Source organism: Adiantum capillus-veneris, chromosome 17, assembly GCF_014529385.1.
Source record: "Adiantum capillus-veneris isolate H3 chromosome 17, ASM1452938v2, whole genome shotgun sequence".
Classification (NCBI taxonomy): Eukaryota; Viridiplantae; Streptophyta; class Polypodiopsida; order Polypodiales; family Pteridaceae; genus Adiantum; species Adiantum capillus-veneris.
Genome location: NC_140947.1, coordinates 145632059 through 145656284, shown reverse-complemented (window position 1 = coordinate 145656284; position 24226 = coordinate 145632059). Strand labels below are relative to the sequence as shown.

The following is a 24226-nucleotide window of genomic DNA, read 5'->3' as shown; positions in this document are numbered from 1 at the left end:
TGTCTGCTTTAAGACTTGGCCAAAAGAAATATCTTTCCAATGCTAAAGTCGTAGGGAGAATTCCTCGATGACCCGCATAAGGTGAATCATGTGCTGCTTCCATGGTTTTCTTTCTCAATGGTTCTGCCACGCAAATTGCTTGGTGGTGATAGAGGTAACCATCCCGAATACAATAGGAATATTCATTTTCTCCGTTCTGTAGCTTACTCCAAATGGAGAAGTTGGGGTCATTTGGATATTAATCCAGAAGTGATTCCAATTCTTGGTGATAGACATTAGTAACTCCATTCACCCTAGGCCGTCTAGACAATGCGTCTGCAGCCACATTCTTACTCCTAGCCGTATGAAGGATCTGGAAGTGAAACATGGACAAAAAGTTGGCCCATCTCATCTGCTTCTCAGATAATTTCTGTTGCGTAAGAAAATACCGCAAACTCTGGTGATCGGTTTTGATCGCAAAATCCGCTCCTAGAAGGTAATGCTTCCAAGTAGACAAGACGTGAATCGCACCCATAAGTTCCTTCTTGTAGATCGAGGCATGCAAATCTACATCCTTAAGCCGTGTACTTTCATACATAGTTACCTGGAACAGGAACGGCGAATGGGAACAGGAGGGTGCGGAACGAGACAAGAACGGGAGGGAGGAGGGGGCTCAGAACGAGAACGGGGCCGGAACAGTAGACCAAAGAAACTATATACATTATATGTATTATAGGCTCATATGTTAGTGAAAAACTATAAGCTAAGCGTTTGAATTGGACCACCCTAATTAGAGCCATATTTAGACATGTTTTACGATGACGGAGCTTGAGACAAGGATGGGGTTCGACTCTTGAGAGAGAGAGAGAGAGAGAGAGAGAGAGAGAGAGAGAGAGGAATGGAGCTTGAGACACGAGAGGGAAGGATGGAGCTTGAGAAAGAGAGGTAGAAGCCACATTTGTTCTTTAAGGGTGTTGTGATTTCCGCCAAAAAAGAACGGGTAGAAGCTAAAGCTCCATGTCCAAGCTTAAAGCTTTAGCAAGGAGAGTAGCTCAATAGAGATGTTGAGAGCTTGAGGAGGAGGTGAGACGAGCCTCGAAACAACCCCCAAACAACCCCAAACATGCCCTCAAATGGCTAGTTAAAAAAACATTGACTTTTTTGGTTGACCGTTCCGGGTGCCGTTCCCCCCCATTCCGGGTCACCGTTTGGGTTACACCCCATTCCGGAACGACGTTTTGTTCCCAACTCCGTTTCGGGAGCCGGACCCGTCCGGAAAGCCGTTTCGGAACGTTTAGGGTCCGTTTCGCCCGTTCCTTGTTACTATGCTTTCATACGCCACTACATGGGCTTCTTGGTTAAGTACTGCACCGATGCAATCACCTGAAGCATCGCAGTGAACCTCGAATGGTTTCCTTAAGTCTGACACTATCAAAATAGGTCCATGGCTTAATAGGTACTTTAACCTATCAAAGGCACCTTGTTGTCTCGATCCCCACTTGAAAGGGATCTTCTTCCTTGTTAGGTCATGGAGTGGTCCTGCTACTTGAGCATAGCCTCAGATAAACCTCCGATAGAAGGAACACAATCCCAAAAAGCTACATACATCATGTACCGTAGTGGGAGTTGGCCAATCTTGGACGACCAGGATCTTTGCGGGATCCATTCTCACTTGGTTGTGTGAGACTAGTCACTATATGGCCGAGATAGTGTACCTCAGCGATGAAGAACTCACTCTTCTTTGCATTCACATGCAACTCATGCTTTCGCAATTCCTGAAACACTATGTCCAAGTGGCTTCTGATGTTCCTCCTCAGTCTTTGAAAAGACGAGTATGTCATCAAAGAACACTCTTGTAAAAGATCGGTGTGGGCTGAAAATTTGATCCATCATTCGATTGAATGTAGTAGAAGCATTGGTCAAGCCGAAAGGCATTACGAAAAATTCATAAAGTCCAAAGGTTGTGCAAAAGGTAGTCTTATGGACATCCTCGAGGGCTATGCGTATCTAATGATACCCGCCCTTTAAGTCAATGCGACTAAAGATACTTGCACCCTACAACTTATCGAGAATATCATCAATCCGAGGAATCGGGAAGCAATTCTTGATAGTGATCTTGTTTAGAGAACTGTAATCTATGCACATTCGAAACGTGTCGTCTTTCTTCTGCACCAGTAGAACTGGAGAGAAGTAAGGCAAAGTACTTCGTCGTACTAGACCTTTTTCAAGAAGCTCGTTGACTTGCTTCAGAATTTCCTCTTGCTGAGCAAGACTTACGCAATAAGGGGGTTGGTTTGGGGGAGAGCTACCCGGTACGAGATCAATGTGATGATCTTTCGGACGTTCCGGAGGTAGTTTGTCTGCTAGAGTATCCGTGAAACAATCTTTATACTTTTCAAGAAATTGAAAACGTTTAATTTCCAAACTAGAGAGCGAACCCTCATTAGTTTTATCTCTTTGAAAATCAAGTAAGCAGAAACGCACTTATTATTTTCCTTCTTAATGGAGATACGGCTTACAATAGGGAATAGGCAATCCCCAGCATCAACAAAAAATTTAATGTTCTTGCCCTCATGCTTAAAAGCGAGGGTCTTTCGACATAATCTGGGACCGGTTGCATATGATAGTGCCATGGCATACCCAAGATGATATCAATGGGTGCCATCAAAAAGCATCCGCAGTCCTTGTATTCGCCAATCCGAAGATTGAGTTGTCCTTGCACAAGAGTTGAGTTGTCCTTGCACAGGAGTTGCATTGGTGGTCAACCCCTCGAATGCCGATCCGGAAGTGACTTGAGTTCCAAGCTGAGCCGGTGTGAGGCCCAAGCGTTCTGCAGTTTCCAATGAGATGAAGTTGTCCGTCGATCCAGGGTCGTAGAAGATCAACACCCGCTGGTTATTCACAAATCGCCAGGCCTTTGATGAGCTGACGCTTCCCTTTCTCGGTTTTTGTATTCCCTTGCACATCAAGAATGGAATTCAAGCTCGGTGGAGCAAGTTCCTTCTTCGATTGTTCCTTCTTTGAAGATGCTTATCCTTGCCCCTGATGCCAAACAGGGCAGTCGGTCTTCATGTGTCCTTTTTCACCACAGTAGAAGCATCTTCCTTGTTCTTTGAAGGTTTGTTCGTGGTTCGGCGTGAGATACTTGAGCCGTTTTCCGGTACCCTATGGCATCTTAGGTTGATGCGGGTCCTCTGAGGGAGCTTTTGGCCTTGGTTTCCATGGTCATCATAAACCACTCTTTGCCTTGCACGGTACGTGCTATGTTCCATCTGTCAGGGGGTACCAGTGGAATGTAGATCCTTGGCAATGATTGCAAACTCCATCATTCGTTGAAGGGTGTCGTGTGGGTACACCTTCATGCTCTTCCGAAGCGGTGGTTGCAGGCCGGCTTCAAACTTTCGCATCTTCTCCTCGTCGGAAATCTTCATGAAAGACGTAACTTTCACAAGAATCCCAAAATTTGTCGATATAAGCCGTGACTTTCTCTTGTTCCTTCTGGGCGAGCCAATCCCATTCCTTTCAAATGTCCTCCTCGAAATAAGGCGGAAGAAATTGTTCATAAAATTCAGCTTTGACTTGAGCCCACGTTCTGGCTTGTGTACCTTCCATAATTTTGGCTAACTACCAGTTGCTTGCTATCTCCTTGAGATGCATCCCAACATGATGCAACTTGGATTTTTCGGTGAAGTTCAACTTCAAACTGCCTAATGAAAGACAGTGCCTTGGAGATCTCTCTCCGTCCTCTGTAGTTGTCAAACTTCACATCCTTGTCACTGGATTTGAAAATCTACATCTTGCGATGACGTATGCGGTTATCCCTCTTGAACTGGGGCTTTTCTTTAGTATTATGTAGGGAAGTAGTAGGAGTTTTCTTCTTGGGAGAAGATTTAGATGTTGTATGAGAAGTAGATGTAGTAGTATAGTCAGGAGAGTATAATGGAGAAGAGATAGAGATATCCTTGCTTTCGTTAAGCAGAGAAAGTTCTTTTTCCTTGCCCTTGCTCTTGGAAGGCCGTTTGTCCTGATCCGGAGATCCCTTGTGTGTTTCGACATCTCTTTCCCCACCATCCTCCTGCAGGTTGCTTCCATTGGCAGGATTTTCCTCACGCCCATCAGTATCCCCGTTCCTTGCGGCTTCTTGATTCCGTCCAAAATCTTTTGGACAGCCGGCAACAAAATAAGTTGTTGCAGTTCCGCTAGTTGAACTCGCACTTGCTGAAGTTCGTCTTCAACGGTTCTTCCGTGGCTCGTCATGGTTCTTCTCGTTCCTTCCCGGAATCGTCCTCTTTTGCAAAGAGAGAGGAATCCGATCTCTGATACCACTGTCACAAAAGGGAGCGCACACGAATAATCAACAAGCTGAAAATAAATAATCTTTCAACTAAAAAAAGTTGAAGGAGAAGATCGACACAGTATTTGGGACGAGAAGATGGGCTGGTCTCCCCCCTCCCCCCTTAAAGGGAATATTTATTGGGGAGAATCTTTTTACAGGCACAAGAACCGGAGAAAACCCATCCGTTCTAATTCTCATATTTGATGGACCTTCCTTCCCGTGAGGGAAATCAGAGAGACGAGCTCTAAATCCTTTTTCTGTTTGTACTCGGAGTCGAGGCTCCACAAACAATTTCCGAATTCCATTCCCAGAATTCCCAAGCGTAGGCCGAGGCCTTCCCGCTTCTCCTTCGCGATGAAGTACCTGCAAACACACAAACACGAGACAACAATTCGTATGGCAAATTCACAATTGATAACTGTCGCTACTTGCACGGAAAAGCGACCTCCTTACGCTCTTCACACGAGCACTTGCAGATTCCTGGCGGCAGAGTCTTCTCCAAGTTCGAGCGCTGGCTTCTTCTCCTCCAGAACTGAACGCTAGCTGCCCTTTTTATAGGCCCTGGGGGCAAATAGCCAGGCTTGGGGCACAAGAAAAGCAGAGAGAGAGAGAGGGCTGAGGGCAGGCGGCAGATTTTTAGAGAGACAAGAGAGAGTGATCGCTAGCTTCTTCTTTCAGCCGTACAGACCAGCGCTGCCTTTTTTTATATAAGCTATGCTTTATTTTACTTATGGGCGGTTGGTCGCTTGTTTTAAAAAGTGTGAACTTGGTCAAAACTTAAAAATACTCAGTGAGCTGAAAATTAGTGCTATACGAACACATTCCAGGCATCCCCGGATGCAGTACACATACACAGATGCTATGCAAACGTAGATTCCTCGTGGAAAAACATCTGCCTTCCTCGCGAATGTTCCGCTTTTTTTGTAAAAAGCTTCTCAGAACCCATATTTATTTTTGTGCTTGTGTCCTTACACGTATTCCTTTTTCCACATCTGGTTTCCTGCCAAACCAATGAATAATTCCCTTTCCGGTGCTCCTCACCCATCACGAGACGATCACGAATATCCGTTTCCGGTCTCTCCTGCCGAACTAACAGTACAACCCCTTCGAGATGCTTAATGTCACCCATCATATGACGCATCAAAGTTGTCCGTTCGTGATGGCTTTTAATAATTCCTGTTGATCTACAGTTCCTAACCTTACGGTTAAAGCGCACACATTTAAATATCCTAATTTCAATAAAAAGAAATTACTCAAAAAAATAAGAAAATAGTCCATTTAGCAACATTGGCACATCACAATGCAGCACAAATGCTCACATATGCATGTTACAAGACATAGAAACATAGAGCTGCCGATGAATACTCCCCCCGCAAATAACCATCCACGTTCGGGCCATGAGTTGTTCAACGACTCCCTCATCCTCCCGCAAATAACCTAAAAAGGTCGGGCCATGAGATATAGAGGGCTTTTACAAACGCCCCCCAGACCGTAGCCTGCGTCGTTTGGAGGTGCTGAGAGTAACCACTGCTCAGACTTCTTCATACTCCTCCCACATAACCATCCAAGTCCGGGCCGGGAGTAACAACCACCAAAAAAAAAAAAATCAAGCATTCAATACTCCCCCCGCAAATAACCACAAGGGTCCAGACCTTAAGTATGTGCAAGCATTCTCAAACATCTTTCTCACTACTCCACCTTGGAGTAAATCACCAATCATTGAGACCGGTATTAAAACCAGAGTCAAACAATTCAAATCGGCACCAAGACAGGTTCAAAATAGATACCATATATTTCAAACAAATTCCAAACAGGATCACCAAACAAGTTCTCAAACAAAATTCAAACTTAAAAAGCAATCTCGACATCGGTCGAGCTCGAAAAGACGACTGGCTTTCCATCATGAAACCTACACCAAGATTAGGGTTAGATTTCTTTCATAAGTTTGTAGATAACCACAGCATGGTCCATCAGGTCTTGGACAGACAGTGTTCCTCTGGCGGCGATGGTAGACCCAAGACATAGCAATCTCACTAGACCTCCAATGTTATCAACAAGAGACACCTTCTAAGAGATGTCTAAAGACTGCAAGTTGTAATCTGCTAGGGTTTCCGTGGCAAGAATTCGAGGATACCCCACTCTACCAGAAGTTACACTCCGAAGGAAGTTCTCAAAAGACATAATTTCGGGCAAAAGTTTTCTTGAAAGCTTGCCAAGTCCTTGTGGTGCTTTCCCCATGCTGATAACAAGCTGCTCATACAAGTGACCAAGGGTGGTCCAGCATAGAACTGACATGACAACTGGATAGACCGAGGTGCACACAATTGCGACTGCTACTGACACTGCCAACTGCTACCTGCACACGAGACCACTAACACGGTCTCCATATGGGCTGCCCTAGCCTCCTGTGAAAGAGAGGCCCTAGCGGTATCTCCTCCTAGCAAGAGAACAGATCTAGAGAAAGAGAGAAACATGTCTCCAGTAGAGAGCATGGAACCTCCTCTTCGGTGCTTGCACCTCTGTTGTGGTGCTCTGCATCCTGGTGATCACATCATCTCTGTATAGATGCTCTGAGAGGAAAAACGCTTCGGGAATGCCCCTGCTGCCCATCATCTGCATAACGGTACCGCCCTGCTCACCATGGAGAAAAACGCTAGGGATGGGAGCAGCCAGCAAAAACGCTAGGGATGCTACCCTTCCCCCCCCCCCCCGGCCCACCATACTCCTCCTAGGGTCGCCCAAGGAGGGCGCCCTGCAAGGCTGCACCACAGGAACTCTACACACATACCAACTCCTGGTGCCCTACCCACACCTATATATCTACACATATCCAAGTCTGCCAGCTGTCCACCAATCCCCACGACCTGACAAATGGGAAAAATAGGGAAAAGAGAGCACCGGAGGCCGCACAGGCAACCCAGAAAATACTAGCAGGGCTGGAAAAAATACCCCCAGCCTGCAGGAGCCTATTGGGTCATGGAACTAGCCAAAGCCCAAGGCTAAACATGGCTATAGACACAACTCGACATGAGAAACCTACTGTCGCGAGACGGGCACCACGTGCCAATAGAAAAGAACAGAGTGAACAAACTTTTAGCACTTCAATAACAACTCAACTGAAAGAGAGAGAGCACACACAACACGGAGTGGCGGAATTCCACCCCAGAGAGTACTGGCCCCAAACGTTGGCACCCCTTTCGGTATTTCTTTATATTGCTTCAACTGAGTACAATGCCGGTACTCCAATCCCTGCACCTTCGTACTGAAGCATGCCAAAGAATGAGCCCTTGGCTCATATTTAAAGGCCCTTGGCCATAAAAAGCAGTTACATAAAAATCTTTCAAACTCAAAAGCAATTGGCCCAAGAGAAGAGGAATTCCGTACACGATGCCACGTCATTAGCTTCTACGCTTTTTTGTATATGTGTGTGGGCTGCTTTACTTTGGGACCCCCACCGGATGGGGACCTTAAGTTAGTTGGATCTTCTGCTGCTGCTTCTGTTGCTTCTCTTAGGGTTTAGGCCCCCCCCAGCTAGGATCTGTAGGTTGGCTCCGTTCTTCAGTGGCTTGACACGTCAGCAGTTTGTTACATCCCCTCTTCTTGAAAGAAAGTAATCGTCCTCGATTCCAGCATATCTACAAAACAACCAAGTTAGCTCAAAAAAAATTTTGAGGGACATTCCAAGGGACAATCAGTTTTCTCATTCCAAATCAAAGCTCTTGATGACCTGGGTCGTTGTCTTCCCAAAAGAATCTCATCCAATAAGGCCTCTCATTCCAGATTGGAACTCTTGATATCCTGGGTCGTTGACTTCCCAGAAGTATCTCATCCAATAAGGAGTCTCAATCTAGATCGGAACTCTTGATATCATGGGTCGTTGACTTCCCAGAAGTATGTAATCCAAAAAGGAATATTCAATGGATGACACATCACAATGCAACACAAATGCTCACATATGCATGTTACAAGACACAACGAACAGCGCCGTTGAGCACTCCCCGAGACAGACGGTCTGTGGTATGAAGCTACTCAATGACTATCTCGTCACTCCCCCCACAAATAACCTAAAAAGGTCCGAGCCATGAGTTCCGAGGACACGTACAACCAAACGCTCCCCAGACCGCAACTTGCGTCACTTGGAGATTCAAGCATACAACGAAACGCTCCCCAGACATCCCGTCTGCGTCGTTCCGAGGTTCAAACAATACCAAAATAGCATTTCTCACTACTCCACCCGAGAGTAAAATCACCAATCATTAAAACCAATATTAAAACCAAAGTCAAAACAGTTCAAATCGGCACCAAGACAGGTTTAAAACAAATAGCATCCATTTCAAACAAATTCCAAACAGGATCACCAAACAAGTTCTCAAACAGAACTCAAACTTAAAAAGCAATCTCGACATCAGTTGAGCTCAAAAAGACGACTGGCTTTCCATCCTGAAACCTGCACCAAGATTACGGTTAGATTTCTTCTATAAGTTTGTAGTTGACCGCAACATGGTCCGTCAGCTTGTGGACAGACAGTGTTCTTGTGGCGGTGATGGTAGTCCCAAGACAAGCAATCACACCAGACCTCCAAGGTTATCAGCTCGAGAAGAGACACCTACTGAGAGATGTCGAGAAATTTCAAGTTATAATCTGTTGGGGTTTCCATGGCAAGCATTTCAAGATACCCCACTCTGCCAAATGCATTCCGAAGGAAGATGTCAAAAACCATATAACTTCGGGCAAAAATTTTCTTGAAAGCTTGCCAAGTCCTTGGAGTGTGCGTCTTGGTAGCTATAAAACATCCACCATTGCATGGCACTGCCTCTGAGAAAAACGGCAACTTGAGAAAAAAAGTTTCGATCCTTCTCTGTCGGTGATCTTTATGGCTTATGCCCTGTAAGACAGAGCGATCCTTCTCTACCGGTGATCTTTATGGCTTATGCCCTGTAAGACGGGAGCGTGCCTGTAAGGGTGGGAGTGGCTAATAGGTCTGGGGTCGAGACAGGAAGATTCTTCAAATGAAATTCCCCGTAAACTTGGAAGCACCATCTTGCTCTGTCTACTCTTTGGTAGGACCGATATGCTTTCAAAAAAGCACACGCCTAAAGCATTGATACCATCATCACGGGACGGGCACCACATGTCAATAGAAAAGAGCACACTGAACAAACTTTTAGCACTTCAATAACAACTGAACTGAAAGAGAGACAGCACACGCGACACAGAGTGGCAGAATTCCGCCCTAGAGAGTACTAGCCCCAAACATTGGCACCCCTTTCAGCATTTCTTTATATTGCTTCAACTGAGTACAATGCCGATACTCCAATCCTTGCACCTTCAGACTTAAGCATGCAAGAGAATGAGCCCTTGGCTCATATTTAAAGGCCCTTGGCCATAAAAAGCAGTTACATGAAAATCTTTCAAACTCAAAAGCAATTGGCCCAAAAGCAGGTGTTTAAAAGCTACCAACTCAAAAGCAAGAATCCATCGAGCTATGCCACGTCAGCAGCCAACATAAAACGTGGAAATCTTTACTATCTACCACGTGAGCGAGCCAACACAAAACACGGAAATCCGTACAATCTGCCACGTCAGCAAGCCAGTGCAAAGAGCAAAATTCCTTACAAGATGTCACATCATTAGCTTCTACGCTTTTTTTGTATGTGTGTGTGTGGGCTTTTTTACTTTAGGCCCCCCATCACATGGGAACCTTAAGTTGGTTGGAACTTCTTCTACTGCTTATGTTGCTTCTCTTAGGGTTTAGGCCCCCCAGCCGAGATCTGTAGGTTGGCTCCATTCTTCAGTGGCTTGACACGTCAGCAGTTTTGTGACACCTACCTCACATTGGCTAGGCACAACCACAAAACAGTCCTCACTCCCTAACACATGTCCCTAGGAGAAACTGGGATCGATAGGACGAATCCATAGAGATGCCTAAACTCTAACAGGATGTAGATCCATGGAGAGACCACTTGTATCCATGATCTCCAAGCTGATCTGGGTGAAAGCCTCAGTGCCATGTGAGATTATCACAACCGACATGAGTGCGCCACAGATTGTAGTGGAGGCTCTTGCTAGATCAATGTCTTTCATTCATAGCACATGGGAGCTACCGCGCGACAGATATGCACGACTAGTGCTTGAGTCATTACGACAACTGCCAATGAGGGTGATACTTCATGTTGCTTCGCACAGATATTATCTTGGTTTGAGCTACATGGATTTAGTATGGACAGGCTGCCGGTCACAACCGCTGACATGTCAAGCCACTGAAGAACAGAGCCAACCTGAAGATCCGAGCCGAGTAGCCTAAACCCTAGAAGTAGCAAAAGCAGCAAAAGAAGTTTCACCAACTTGCAAAGTTTTGCCGAGTGGCCTATTTTTTTAAAGACGAGTTCCCACCAACTTGCAGGACCCCGTCCGATGGGATCCAGGTGACGTAAAGAGATTAAACAAAGCATAGCAGCTGATGACGTGGCGCAGCTGTACGGACTTCCGCAATTTGCGCCGACATGCTGACGTGGAAGCTGTACGGACTTCCGCAATTTGCGATGACATGCTGACGTGGCAGTGGTACGGATTTTCATAGAACGCGCTGGCAGCTTTTAGCACTAGTGCTTTTGGACCAAATGCTTTTGAGTATATAGCTTTTCATGTAAACTACTTTTGAGAGGCCAAGGGCCTTTAAATATGAGCCAAGGGCTCATTCTTTGGCATGCTTCTGCATGAAGGTGTAGAGGGTGGAGTACCGGCAATGTATTGAGTTCAAGCACTATAAAGAAATACTGAAAGGGACACCAGGGTTTGGGGCCCGTGCTCTCTTGGGGTAGAACTCTGCCACTCCCTGTCTCATGTGTCGTGCACTCTCTATCTCTTTCAGTTCAGTTGCTATTTGAGGCTTAGAGTTGTTCAGTCTATTCTTTTCCGTTGGCAAGTGGTGCAAGTGCAAACGCCTTTGCCACCGCCGTTGCCTACCTCCCCCACCACCGCCGCCACCAGGCTACAATGGTTGAAGCCCATATGGATACCCTTATTATCCGTACCAGGGAGACGCGCCTAACCAACCGAAAGATTACGGCACGACAGTGAAAGTTTTCATCTTTTCCGGGATGAAAGATCAAAAGAAAGCATTGCAATTCCTACAGCAATTCGACAACATCTATGCTTTGGGAACTATACAAAAGAATCCAAGATAACTCGAGCAGCGGAATTTCTTAAAGATAATGCAATGCAATGGTGGAGTTCAATCGCGACGCAACCCCATGCTCCAAGGACCTAGCAAGCTTTCAAGACAATATTTGCGCGTAGTTACATGACTTCTATTTTTGAAGTTCTTGGCAGAATGGGGCAACTTGAAAATGCTTGCCAGAGAAACCATGGACGACTATAACCAAAGGTTTCTTGACATCTACCTCCCGATGTCCTTTAAGTTCATTTCCTTGAAGGACCAATGCGAGCGATACACCATTCGACTACCATCACCATTGCATGAATATTGCCTGTCCAAGCAAGTCTCAACTACGCAAGAGCTTATGGACCATGCCGCGGTCGGCTACAAATTGATGAAAGGCAAGTTAGAGTTTACTACAAAAGTAACTCCTGCCAATAACCAGAACTCCCGACAACCACGAACAAATTCTCCTGATTCTCGTGAAAGTCAACCGCAAAGGCCTCGTTTGACGCCTCAGCAACAAGACACCTTATTACAAGAAGGCCAATGTTTTGGATGCTTTCAAACAGGACATTACTATTTTGGTTGTCCCCAACGCATTAACAGACTAGCGGAGCCAACGCCCACGTCGACAGTCGACAAAACCCCAGGACCATCTTTAGCCAAACGAGCTAAAGCACCCATTGGACTTGTACCTGACATCTATGGCATACGCCTTGAAAGTACAAATGAATTGTGTCGAGCATATGGCAAAGTCAACGGCTTCAAAGCCCTAATTTTCTTTGACCCAAGAGCTACCAAAAACTTCATCCATCCAAAACTCTTTGTCACGTGACACATCCCAACCCTATGTGTCCGTGGACAAGCTACACCATAGCAGGGTTCAGTCAAGTCTAGATTAGTAGTGATTTGGCACTTTTGTGAGTCTATTCGTAGACCGTGCATGCCCAGTCACTTAGCTGAGATGCATATCCTCCAGTTGCACACAGCATGATCATCGGAATTCCCATCAGAATCCATTAGCATCAGTTAGGGGAATTTTCCAGTGCATTTAGCCTATTTTCCTATTTTTGGTTATTTTCACTTATTATTTTTAAGTGACTTTCCAACAAAAGTAGGTAGGGCAATTTTGCTAAGTCAATATATAAGCAAACCCAAGTTCACACTTTCTGGCAGAAGAGGCAGCAGTAGCTTCCCGCTCAACAGGCAACTTCTCGGCAGTACTCCCCAAAGACCTCTAGCGTTTTCTGTTCCCAGCAGTAAAACCCCATCTCTTGCGTTTTCCTCACTTGCAGTCCTCGCCATCACCCTCAACACCCTAGCATTAGCAGATTGTGGATCCATCGTCGGAATTCATCAGCAGTAGTGTTTTGCTAATTCAGCCCATTAGCGTTTTTACCTCCAACAGCCCAGCATTTTTGGCAATAGGCAAAACCAGCCAGCGTTTTTGTCTTCAGCCCTCAACTACATCAGATCTACAGTGTTTTCAGCCCTATGACACAGTAGCAGAACTCCCTCAGTCGGTTGCAGATGTTCCCCCATTTTCAGCCATAAAAATGCAGCCAAAACAGTCATTTTCAGCCACCGAAAGAGTCCCGAAAATCAGCAGATAGAAGACCTCAGATTTCAGCCACGAAGTCGTCGTCATCACCGTCATCGTCATCGGCATAGTCCCATTGCATCAGTCCATTGCATACGCATTGTACACCTTTGTGCAATCAAAGTAGACCACTCTCGCCGACAAGAGTGGGGCCTTCAGAGGAGGGTTTTACAACCTCTCGGTGTCGTATCTCTTCTCTCTCCTTCTCTCAGTTTCATTCACTTGCACGCACAATATCCACCCACTTTGTTCGTGATCATAGCATTCTCCATAAGACGGAAAGCTCTCTCTTTCCCTAAGAACTAAAAGGAACCTTGAGCAATAAAGATCACTAATCTTGAGAAAATACAACATTCATTCCGCTGCACCTTACACTCTTGAAGCAGATGGACTTTGATTATGATCCACAAGGTGGAGAAATCGAAGCCGAGTTAGCTACTCGTCAAACTCAAAAGATGGTACCTCTCATTTGTGCTTTTCCAGTGACCATCCAAGGATATTACGAAAAAGTCGATTTTCACATTATGAAGTTGGGCAACTGTGACGTTCTCTTGGGCATGCCTTGGCATGACAAGAATGACGCGACAGTCCAGATCCGGAACCGTACAATTACGGTGATGCACAAGGACAAGCCCAGTCGTCCTTAGAGTTCGACTCTCTGAACAAAAACCTGAATGAAATATCTAGTTGTTTTAATACTTTTGAACTTTGTTTGTGGAAGTACTGTTTGAAATGGATGGTATCTGTTTTAAAGCTATCTTGGTGCCGATTTGAATTGTTTGACCCTGGTTTTGATACTGATTTCAATAATTGGTGTTTTTACTTCCAGGTGTAGTGAGAAATGATGTTTGAGAATGCTTGCTCATACTCATGGCCCACAACCTTGTGGTTATTTACGGGGGTGAGTATGGAATGTTTGAAAAGTGTTGTTTTTACTCATGGCCCGAATCCTTGTGGTTATTTGCGGGGGGACTATTAAGAAGTCTGATCACTCGTTACTCTCAACACCTCCAAACGACACAGGCTGCGGTCTGGGAGGCATTTGGTTGTAAAAGGCATCTATATCTCATGGCCCGGACGTTTTTAGGTTATTTGCGGGAGGAGTGATAAGGGAGTCGTGAACAGCTCATGGCTCGGACCTGGAGGTTATTTGCGGGGGGTGTGTTCATAGGCGGCTTTATGTTTCTATGTCTTGTAACATGTATATGTCAGTATTTGTGTTGCATTGTAATGTGCCAACCACTGAATACTCCTTATTGGATGAAATTTTTATGGGAAACCAATGATCCAGGATATCAAGAGTTCCAATCTGGAATGAGACGCCTTATTGGATGAGTTTTTTCTAAGAAGCCAACGACCCAGGATATCAAGAGCTCCAATCTGGATTGAGAAAATTGATTGTCCCTCGGAATGACCGATTTTTGAGCTAGCTTGAGTTGTTTTGCAGATATACGGTAATCGCGAACGATTACTTTCTTTCAAGAAGGGGGGATGTCACAAATTGTTGACGTGTCAAGCCACTGAAGAACGGAGCCAACCTGCAGATCCCGGTCGAGAAGCCTAAATCCTAGAAGTAGCAGAAGCAGCAGAAGAAGTTTCACCAACTTGCAAAGTTTTGCCGAGTGGCCTAGTTTTTTAAAGACGAGTTCCCACCAACTTGCGGCCGATGGGGCCCAGGTGACGTGAAGAGATTAAAATAAAGCATAGCAACCAAGACGTGGCGCAGCTGTACGGACTTCCGCAATGCGTGCCGACATGCTTACGTGGAAGCTGTACGGACTTTCGCAGTTTGCGCTGACATGCTGACATGGCAGTTGTACGGATTTCCGTAGAACGTGCTGGCAGCTTTTGGCGCTAGTGCTTTTGGACCAGATGCTTTTGAGTTTATAGCTTTTCATGTAAACTACTTTTGAGAGGCCAAGGGCCTTAAAATATGAGCCAAGGGCTCATTCTTTGGCATGCTTCTGCGTAAAGGTGCAGAGGGTGGAGTATGGGCAATGTATTGAGTTCAAGCACTATAAAGAAATACCGAAAGGGGCGCTAGGGTTTGGGGCCAGTGCTCTCTTGGGGTGGAACTCCGCCCCTCCCCGTCTCATGTGTCCTGCACTCTCTATCTCTTTCAGTTCAGTTGCTATTTGAGGTGCTTAAAGTTGTTCAATCTGTTCTTTTCCATTGGCACGTGGTGGAGTATGCACCATCCCTCACCCCTCAAACATTGGAAGATTAGCATCATCATCAAACACGACCTTATTCAACCGGATAATAGGACTTGGCTTCTCCATCACATGAGCTGGGGACGAAAAAGGCTTTTTATCGAGACCATCTTCTCCACACGCAGATGATGGGTTTATCTCATGCCCAAAGTATATGGACACCCAACTATCTCATGGCATTAGATGCGTTATTGGTCAGCTGCGCACCTCATCTCACCGATTGGAGATAGAGACTGGCCGCTCAAGAGGTATACCCCAAGAGGAGAGACTATGCCATGTTTGCCAGATGCCAATTCAGAGCATATTATGAGATTCGCGGGCATTTTCACTGCTTATTCCGAGAGGGCTTTGGCCTCTTTTCCCACATCATGGATTACTATGATTAGAGGTGCCTAGGTCTCTTCCGTAGACTCAGAACCCTTAGGAGCAGAGGACCTACACGTAGAGGATCCATACAAAGGTAGATCTATTAAGACTTACACCACTCTGCTGCTTCACAGGTCTAGGGCATACTTGTACGGCTAGTAGGTCTCCAAGCTGGCCACCCATAGTCTAGGTTGTACTTGGTCCGGCCGCCCGAGTTTGAGGCCGGCCGCCCACTTTGTCCAGGCACCCTCATATATTTCCATATATCATTTTTCTGTTGGGTCGTGGGAATTTTTTTAGGCCTTGGCACTTGCCCTACCTCCCCTTGGGCACCTATTTATAGGGCCAGAGGGGTACCCACTTCCACATCTCACAAAGATCATACTGATTGTACTGAGGGTCTTCTGCTCATGGTAATCATGGGGGGTTGATCGCCCCCTCTTCACCGTATCTTACGTTTGTGGTCTACTGTCTCTTTCTCCTCTCACGCTTCCTACACACGCACACTCTCACATGGTATCAGTCGTCAGAGTTTGAGGACGCACCATCTTCACATCAGTTCCCCCTCCCAAGAAGAAGCATCTTCAGCGATTTGCCTCCAGAAAGCCTAGCGCTACATCTCTGCATACTTCCATCGCGAAAAGCTGCCTAGCGTTTTTGCAAGGTCCAGCGTTTTTGCAGATTTCCCTTGCGTTTTTGCATCTGGCTGGCCCTGATCCGCATTGCTCTACTGGCGCTCCCTCCCAAGCCACAGATTGCACCCAAATCTGCCCCAGAAAAAGCCTTGCGTTTTCAGGGCTGCTGATGCGTTTTTTTGGGAGATGGACCTGCATTTTTTTTCAGCCAGGACAGAGGGGACAATGCTCAGCGTGACTCCTACAGATCTTGCCTTTCTTCCCGGATCTGCATCCGGTGCATTGCCGGCGAGTATTCTCTCCGTTTTCTTCAGATTTAGCCATTACCCCTTGCTGTTTTCTCTGTTTTCAGCCCATCTGGGGCAGTGACACTGATTCACCACCCTTCCCTACACCCTCCGCACCGCTCCGGACCCTGCCGGGAGCGTACGAGCACACTGAAAATCGCTGGACAGCAACGTTTTCATCACCTCCCAGTTGTGTTTTTGGGTGGACAGCAGCCTCTTGGCTTGTGTTTTTTCATAGAGGATGAAGTTACCTCTTGCCAAGACACCATCCGATGGTGGTCCGTGCGGTCTCTTAGTGACTGCTGCACTACACGATACCTTCGACATCGGCTTGATCATCTACAGGCGTATGATCCTTGGGAGATCCATTCATTCCAGCCATCATTCGGCGGTTGCACGCTCCATAGGGGTGGTGACTTGTGGTTTGCTTTGGATACACCTATTTGGATACACCTATGCACTCATCATCAGAGGTCACACGAGATATGGCCATGCTCATGGCATATGGGATTCCGACATTCCCGAAGAAGACAGAGATTTTTTTTTCCCCCAACTCTGCAAGCTTTTCCTGCAGGGCTTAGTGTTCGCCTGCTTACTTCTCTCTTGGCTTGTCATGGCTTCTTCCCGTATCTTCCCAGAGTCGTCCTCCTTTACAGAGAAAGAGAGGAGACCATGAGACCATGCTCTGATACCACTGTCACAAACGGGAGCACATAGCAATATAAAATATATTCAAATAAATAGGATTTATCACTTAACACTAAAGCCAGAGGATCTAGAGAGAAATAGATAGAGAGAGAGAGAGAGAGAGAGAGTGAGAAGATCGACACAGTACTGGGACCAGAAGATGGGTTGGTCCCCCCCCCCCCCCCCCCCCCTTAATCCTTTATTTGGGAGAATCTTTTTACAAGCACAAGAACCGGAGAAAACCCCTCCGTACTAATTCTCTGACTCGATGGTCGTTCCTTCTCGTAAGGGAAGTCCGAGAGACGAGCTCTCAATCCTTTTTTCGTCTGTACTCGGAGTCGAGACTCCACAGACAATTTCCGAATTCCTCCTTCGCGATGAAGTATGTCACACTATGATGCATCAGAGATGTCCGTTCCCGGGTGGTCAGATACTTCTTCCCAATGCTCCTTGTCACCCATCCGATGTGACGCATCAGAAGTACCCGTTCCTGGTGATCTTACAGATATTCCCATTCACAGTGCTCCCGTCATTACTCTGAACGACGCACTAGGAATACTCTATACTCGGATGTCTCCAGTGAGAAAAACCCTCACTTAAAATTCCAATAATTCATTTATAATTATTTTTCTTGGTGTCCCAAGCGAGAAAACCCTCTCACTTATAAATCCAATAATTCATTTATAATTATTTGTGTCAAATAAAGCCAATTTAGCAACAAGTGCCCAAGGGGAGGAAGGGCAAGGCTTGAAAAATCCCCGTGACCCAACAAAAAAATGATATATGGAAATATATGAGGGCACTCGGACAAAGTGGGCGGCCGAACCAGGTACAACCTAGACTATGGGTGGCCAGCGGCTAGGAGACATACTAGCCGTACAAGTATGCCCTAGACCTGTGAAGCAGCAGAGTGGTGTAAGTCGGGGGTAAGTCTGTTGTAAGGTTATTGAGGGTGAGTGTAAGCAACTCTGAAGGTAGCAATCCAAATGATCAAGAGTGTAGTAGAGCAACTGCACTACCATCCAAGCCAAGCTCCGAGTGACTCCGGATGTAGTCGCGGGATGCGTGATCTCCCGCATATTGCGGGTAAACTCTCCAAGAGAGTCCAGCGCACTGAAGTCCCACTCCAGTGTGTAGATCCAAGCAATGAACCTGTCCAAGAAGAGATCCAAGATCCTCTCCCTAAGTCCATGTAGATGCTCTTGTGTAAGCAAGGAGTCGACACAAGACTTGGGATTCTTCGAGAAGGTGACGAGAGCATGATGCTCAAGAACCTAGAGAATCCAAGGAGCGGAATGCTCAAGATCCTTCAAAAGATATCCATGAACATCAATCCAGAACCATAGCCAAGCAATTCCGTCATTTCAAGAAGGATAGGAAGAAGGTCTCTAGACCTAGGAACACTCCAGTCAAGTTTGATACTTTTGACGGAAGGGAAGATGTCCTGAAAGCTACCACTTTTATTCGACAGTTTGAAATTGCCTTTGCAAACAGCAATTTCTGAAAAGCGTCAAAGGCGAGGCATGTGACCAAACACCTCAAGGGGATTGAAAGTACTTGGTGGTATACCAAAGCTCTGCAAGGAACTTACAACAAGACTTGGATGCAATTCAAAGCTGAATTTCCCGACAAATTTTTTTTCCTCTACGCTTTGAGGAAGGCATCCAAGAAGATTGGGATCGGTTTGCCCAATAGGAACACGAGCGAGTCAAAGCAAGTAGTGAAAAACACTGCTGGTGGTAATAACTCGCAAGAGGAAAAGATTGGAAAGAAGTGCCGCGGTGCACAAGGAATCTTCTGATTGGAACCGTCCGCCTACGTTGAGTGACGGTCTGGAACAAGAACCTTCTTTAATGTGATCGCAAACTCTGTTTGTGAAAGAAAGACATCGAGCTTAATGCTCTATGACTTGGACATGCCCTATGTGGGAGGATACAAGAGGTTTCATATCCTCAGGACTAATAGCGCAAGGTTATGCGCAAGCACAGACAACTAGCTTGACTTCTAGGAGGATAACTCTTCTCGAGAATGAGAAACCGGAATTGACTTGACAAATTCTCGGATGAGGAAACTTCCGATCTATTGGAAAGACACGAACGACGAGTTCTTACATGGCTCGTAAGTTTGATGATTGGTGAAGGATATCCTCAAGGTACTAGAGGAAGGACATGAACCGGTAAGGTAAGTATTGAATTATTGAATTTTTGTTTAATTTAAATTTTTAAGTTCTCTTTTAAGAAAGGACCAGCTTAACTCACCATTGAGCAAGATTTGGAATCTTTCCGGTTTCTCTCGGCAATTCAGTTGGACCTCTACAGTTGAGAACAACTGTTTATAAGTGAGAGGGATTGTCACGTGACACATCCCAACCCTATGTGTCCGTGGACAAGCTACACCATAGCAAGGTTTCCATCAAGTCCAGTCAAGTTAGATTAGAAGTGATTTGGCACTTAAGTCCAGTCAAGCTAGATTAGAAGTGATCTGGCACTTTTGTGAGTCTATTCGTAGACCATGCATGCTCAGTCACTCAGTGTAGATGCATATCCTCTGGTTGCACCTTGCATAAGCATAAGCATTTCCATCAGATTCCATCACAGTCAGTTTGGGGATTTTTCATATGACTTTATCCCATTTTTCCCTATTTTTGACATTTTTCACTTATTTATTAAGTGACTTTTGTTGGATACTCAGTAGGGCAAATTGGGTAAGTTAATATATAAGCAAACCCAAGTTAGCACAAATTGGCAGATGAGCAAAGACACAGTAGGCTTCCCCAAGCAAGAGGTGTCAACCCTCTCTCAGCAAGACCCTCTCCAACCCTTGGCGAGGCCACTCCCTCCCATCAGCCATCGCCACAGTACTCCCCTTCCCTTGGCGTTTCCAGCCCAGCTATCGCCATCCCTCTCATGCCATTGGCGTTTTTCCAACCACTACCAAAGGCAGCGATCCCAACCTCTCACTAACGCTAGCAGGATAAATCATCAGCGTTTTGGATCTGCAACTGGAACCTTTCCAAGACCATCGATTTCAGTATTGTAGGACCTTCAGTGGCAGCGTTTTTCAGCCATAATCTTCCTGCTGTGGCAGAGTTTTCTCAGCCAAAGATCCTCTCCAAAAACGCAGCCTAAAAGTGCAGGTAATCCAGCGTTTTGCTAGCAGTCATTTGCAGCCACAAACACCGCAAGGAACAGCCCATTTTCAGCCCCGAAAACAGTCCAAGAAATTCAGCATATAGGAGATCCACAGTTTCAGCCAAAGTCGTCGTCGTCATCACCATCGTCGTCATCGGCATAGTCCCATTGCATCAGTCCATTGCATATGCATTATACACCTTTGTGCAATCAAGTAGACCACTCTCGCCGACGAGAGTGGGGCCTTCGGAGGAGGGTTTTACAACCTCTCAGTGTCGTATCTCTTCTCTCTCCTTCTCTCAGTCTCATTCACTTGCACGCACAATCCACCCACTTTGTTCGAGATCACAGCACTCTCCATAAGACGGAAAGCTCTCTCTTTCCCTGAGAACTAAAAGGAACCTTGAGCAGTAAAGATCACTAATCTTGAGAAAATACAACATTCATTCCGCTGCACCTTACAAGGATGTTGCTAAATTGGCTTTACTTGACACAAAAATAATTTTAAATGAATTATTGGATTTATAAGTGAGAGGGTTTTCTCGCTTGGAACACCAAGAAAAATAATTATAAATGAATTATTGGAATTTAAGTGAGAGGGTTTTTCTCATTGGAGACATCCGAGTTCAGAGTATTCCTAGTATGTCGTTCGGAGTAATGACGGGAGCACTGTGAACGAGAATATCTGTAAGGCCACCACGAACGGGTACTTCTAATGCGTCACATCAGATGGGTGACAAGGAGAATCGGGAAGAAGTATTTGACCATCCGGGAACAGACATCTCTGATGCGTCATAGGATGGGTGACATACTTCATCGCGAAGAAGGAATTCGGAAATTGTCTGCGGAGTCTCGACTCTGTGTCCAGATGGAAAAAGGATTGAGAGCTCGTCTCTCAGATTTCCCTTACAGGAAGGAACGACCGTCGAGTCAAAGAATTAGAACGGAGTGGTTTTCTCCGGTTCTTGTGCTTGTAAAAACATTCTCCCTAATAAAGGATTCTCTCTAAGGGGGGGGGGGGGGGGGGGGGGGGGGACCAGCCCATCTTCTGGTCCCAGTACTGTGTCGATCTTCTCACTCTCTATCTCTCTCTCTCTATCTATTTCTCTCTATATCCTCTGGCTTCAGTATTAAGTGAAAAATCCTATTTATCCGAATATATTTTATATTGCCATGCGCTCCCGTTTGTGACAGCACCTATTTATAGGGCCAGGGGAGTACCCACTTCCATATCTCACAGAGATCATACTGATTGTACTGAGGGTCTTCTGCTCATGGTAGTCATGGGGGGTTGATCGCCCCCTCTTCACCATATCTTGCGTTTGTGGTCTATTGTCTCTCTTTCTCTCCTCTCACGCCTTCCGTACACTCACAAGATCACTACGTTTTACAGAGGGACTACTCGAGATGGGCCACCACACGTTACCCAGTCACACCCACATTGGGGCATTCTTCTTGATCGAGCCATCCAGCTTGGTGGCTCACAATGCCCGAGGATGTGAGGATCTTCACACCATAGATGAGGTCTACATCAGAGGCTATGAAGCATCATTGAGCGACATCGAGCCCCCCCCCCCCCCCCCCCCCCCCCCCCCCCCCCCCCCAAAAGAGCTAACCATGGAGGAAATTGAGGCCATACTGCAGAGACCCATGAGAGCATTGTCTACTTTCACCACTGTGCACCTCATTAGCCCTCATGTGATTGTACCCCTCCACATATGTTTTGAGCTTATGTATTATGTGATGAGGATGATGGGGATGTAAATTAGGCTTACACACCCATTTTGGCCTTTTGAAAACGTTAATATAACATTTCATCACCGGGCCCGCAAAAAAGAGGGGGGGGGGGGGGGCGCTTTTGGGGTGCTAACAAGGAAGGAGGTTAGTAGCTGAAAATTAGCATAACTAGAAAATGAACAAAGTTTGCATCGATAAACCGCTTGAAAGGGTTAGATGTCAACTTTTAATCGGTCGAAGGCCAAGGGGATGGATTAAAGTCGGGACATTGATTTCATGATTTTGGTCTTCATAGATGGAATTTTAAAAAAATCAGCATCTGAGGTGTTGAGCACTTGATAGCCTCTCATCTATGAACGAGGATGTATTCTCTTTCAGCGAATTGTTTGGTAATAGTCACAAATCTCAAAACGCAGCTGAAAAACTTGATTTGAGGCAAGAGCAAGCAACAATAATTATTTGACACTTCCGATCACCAAGGGCCGTAATCTTCTATTAGGAACACTCCTGAGAAAATGAGATGCTTGAAACAGATCCAAACCCCACAATAATTGCCCATTCTACTGCAGTAAACCAGCACTAAGGAATGGAGCTTATCGGAACATTATAAACCGCTAGGTTTCTCATGGCTGAAGTTTCCAACAACTGCTGTTCAAAGCTAGGAGCTACTTGTGTTAAGCGAGACAACTACATGCTGTTTTAATTTAATGTATTTTTTACATAAACAAGATCCACAATTCCAATTGTTGCGACCGAAAACCTTGATTCGTGGAGTGTAGTTAGAAAGCTACCTGAGGGCGTTTTCAGCTTCATCACAGGCAAGAGCAATGGCAGATCTCTGCTGAGAAAGGTCAGCCATGGTGCACGCGGTGTAACACTGAAGATCACGTTTCTTCTATTGCGCAAAAATCAGGAGCCAAAGTTCACCTTCACCACCCATCAGCGAGCTCATCCTGCAGCTGCTCTTTCACGCGCGCGCGCGCCTGTGTGTGTGTGTGTGTGTGTGTGTGTGTGTGTGTGTGTGTGTGTGAGAGAGAGAGAGAGAGAGAGAGAGAGAGAGAGAGAGAGAGGCGAGAATCGATGGCTTTCACAGGACAGGAGGGCCCTCTGAACTCTCTTGCTTCAACAAGCTATCTACCAGCCTAAAAATAAGGATATTTCATAATGTCATTGCACAAAAAGAAAGGACACTTGTTTTTTATGGTGAAATCATCTATTCTACTCCACAAGGGAGAGCTACATTGCTATGCACCCCATACCTCTATTTTCTGTGAGTCACAATCGCTGGCAGCCAGCTGATCTCTCTCTCTCTCTCTCTCTCTCTCTCTCTCTCTATTTCTATCACCCAAGTGTGGTAGATTGGTTATGCCATTTCCCTCTTGAATAACAGGTCTTGAGTTCAACTCCTCGTCGACTAGATCTGTAAGGTCTCTTGAGATAGTATCCTGCGACGTTAAAACCTTCTTCTTCTCGGGTGTGTGTGTGTGCCAATAAAAAGAGGAAAATGGTATAACCTTTCTATCACCCAAGTGTGGTAGATTGGTATGCCATTTCCCTCTTGAATAACAGGTTTTGAGTTCAACTCCTCGTCGACTAGATCGTTAAGGTCTCTTGGGATAGTTTCCTACAACGTTAAAACTTTCTTCTTCTTCTCTCTCTCTCTCCCTCCCCCCCCCCCCCCCCCCCCCCCGCCGGCCGCGTGCGCAGATTCATTTTCTCAACGGCAGGTCACAGGACGTTAGACTCCATTACATGCATTGATTGCTTCAAATCAATCGCTAGAGCAAGGGAGAGAGAGAGAGGAGAAGAAGAAGAAGAAGAGAATTTTAACGTGGTAGGAAACTATCCCAAGAGACCTTAAAGATCTATCCGACAAGGAGAGTTTCATCTTTTCCACTAATGGAGCTAGTTCAACTTCCACAGCTTCTCTTGACGGGTCGTGGAGCAGCAACATCCAGCTCTCTATTGGGACGCGTCGACGGTGGCAGAAAATGCCATGTGGTAGCACAATGCTCTCTCCTCTGTGTGTGTGTGTGTGTGTGTGTGTGTGCGCGTGTGCGCGCGCGCGTGCACGTGTGTGCTTGTAGCCGATT

The 24226-nt window shown here is 45.9% G+C and overlaps 1 protein-coding gene across 2 annotated transcripts in view; it reads right to left on the bottom strand.

Annotated features, from left to right (window-relative positions):
• Positions 1-23282, bottom strand: part of LOC147438269 (uncharacterized) — an 86293-nt gene extending 63011 nt beyond the window's left edge. Inside the window, exon 1 of one of the 2 annotated variants that reach the window (XM_086487571.1) lies at positions 22925-23282. In XM_086487571.1, the coding sequence (XP_086343697.1) occupies positions 22925-22992 (68 nt within the window). In that variant the 5' untranslated portion in view covers positions 22993-23282. The remainder of the gene's footprint in view (positions 1-22924) is intronic. The other variant, XM_086487570.1, reaches the window with a different exon arrangement.
• Positions 23283-24226: the final 944 nt, after the last annotated feature.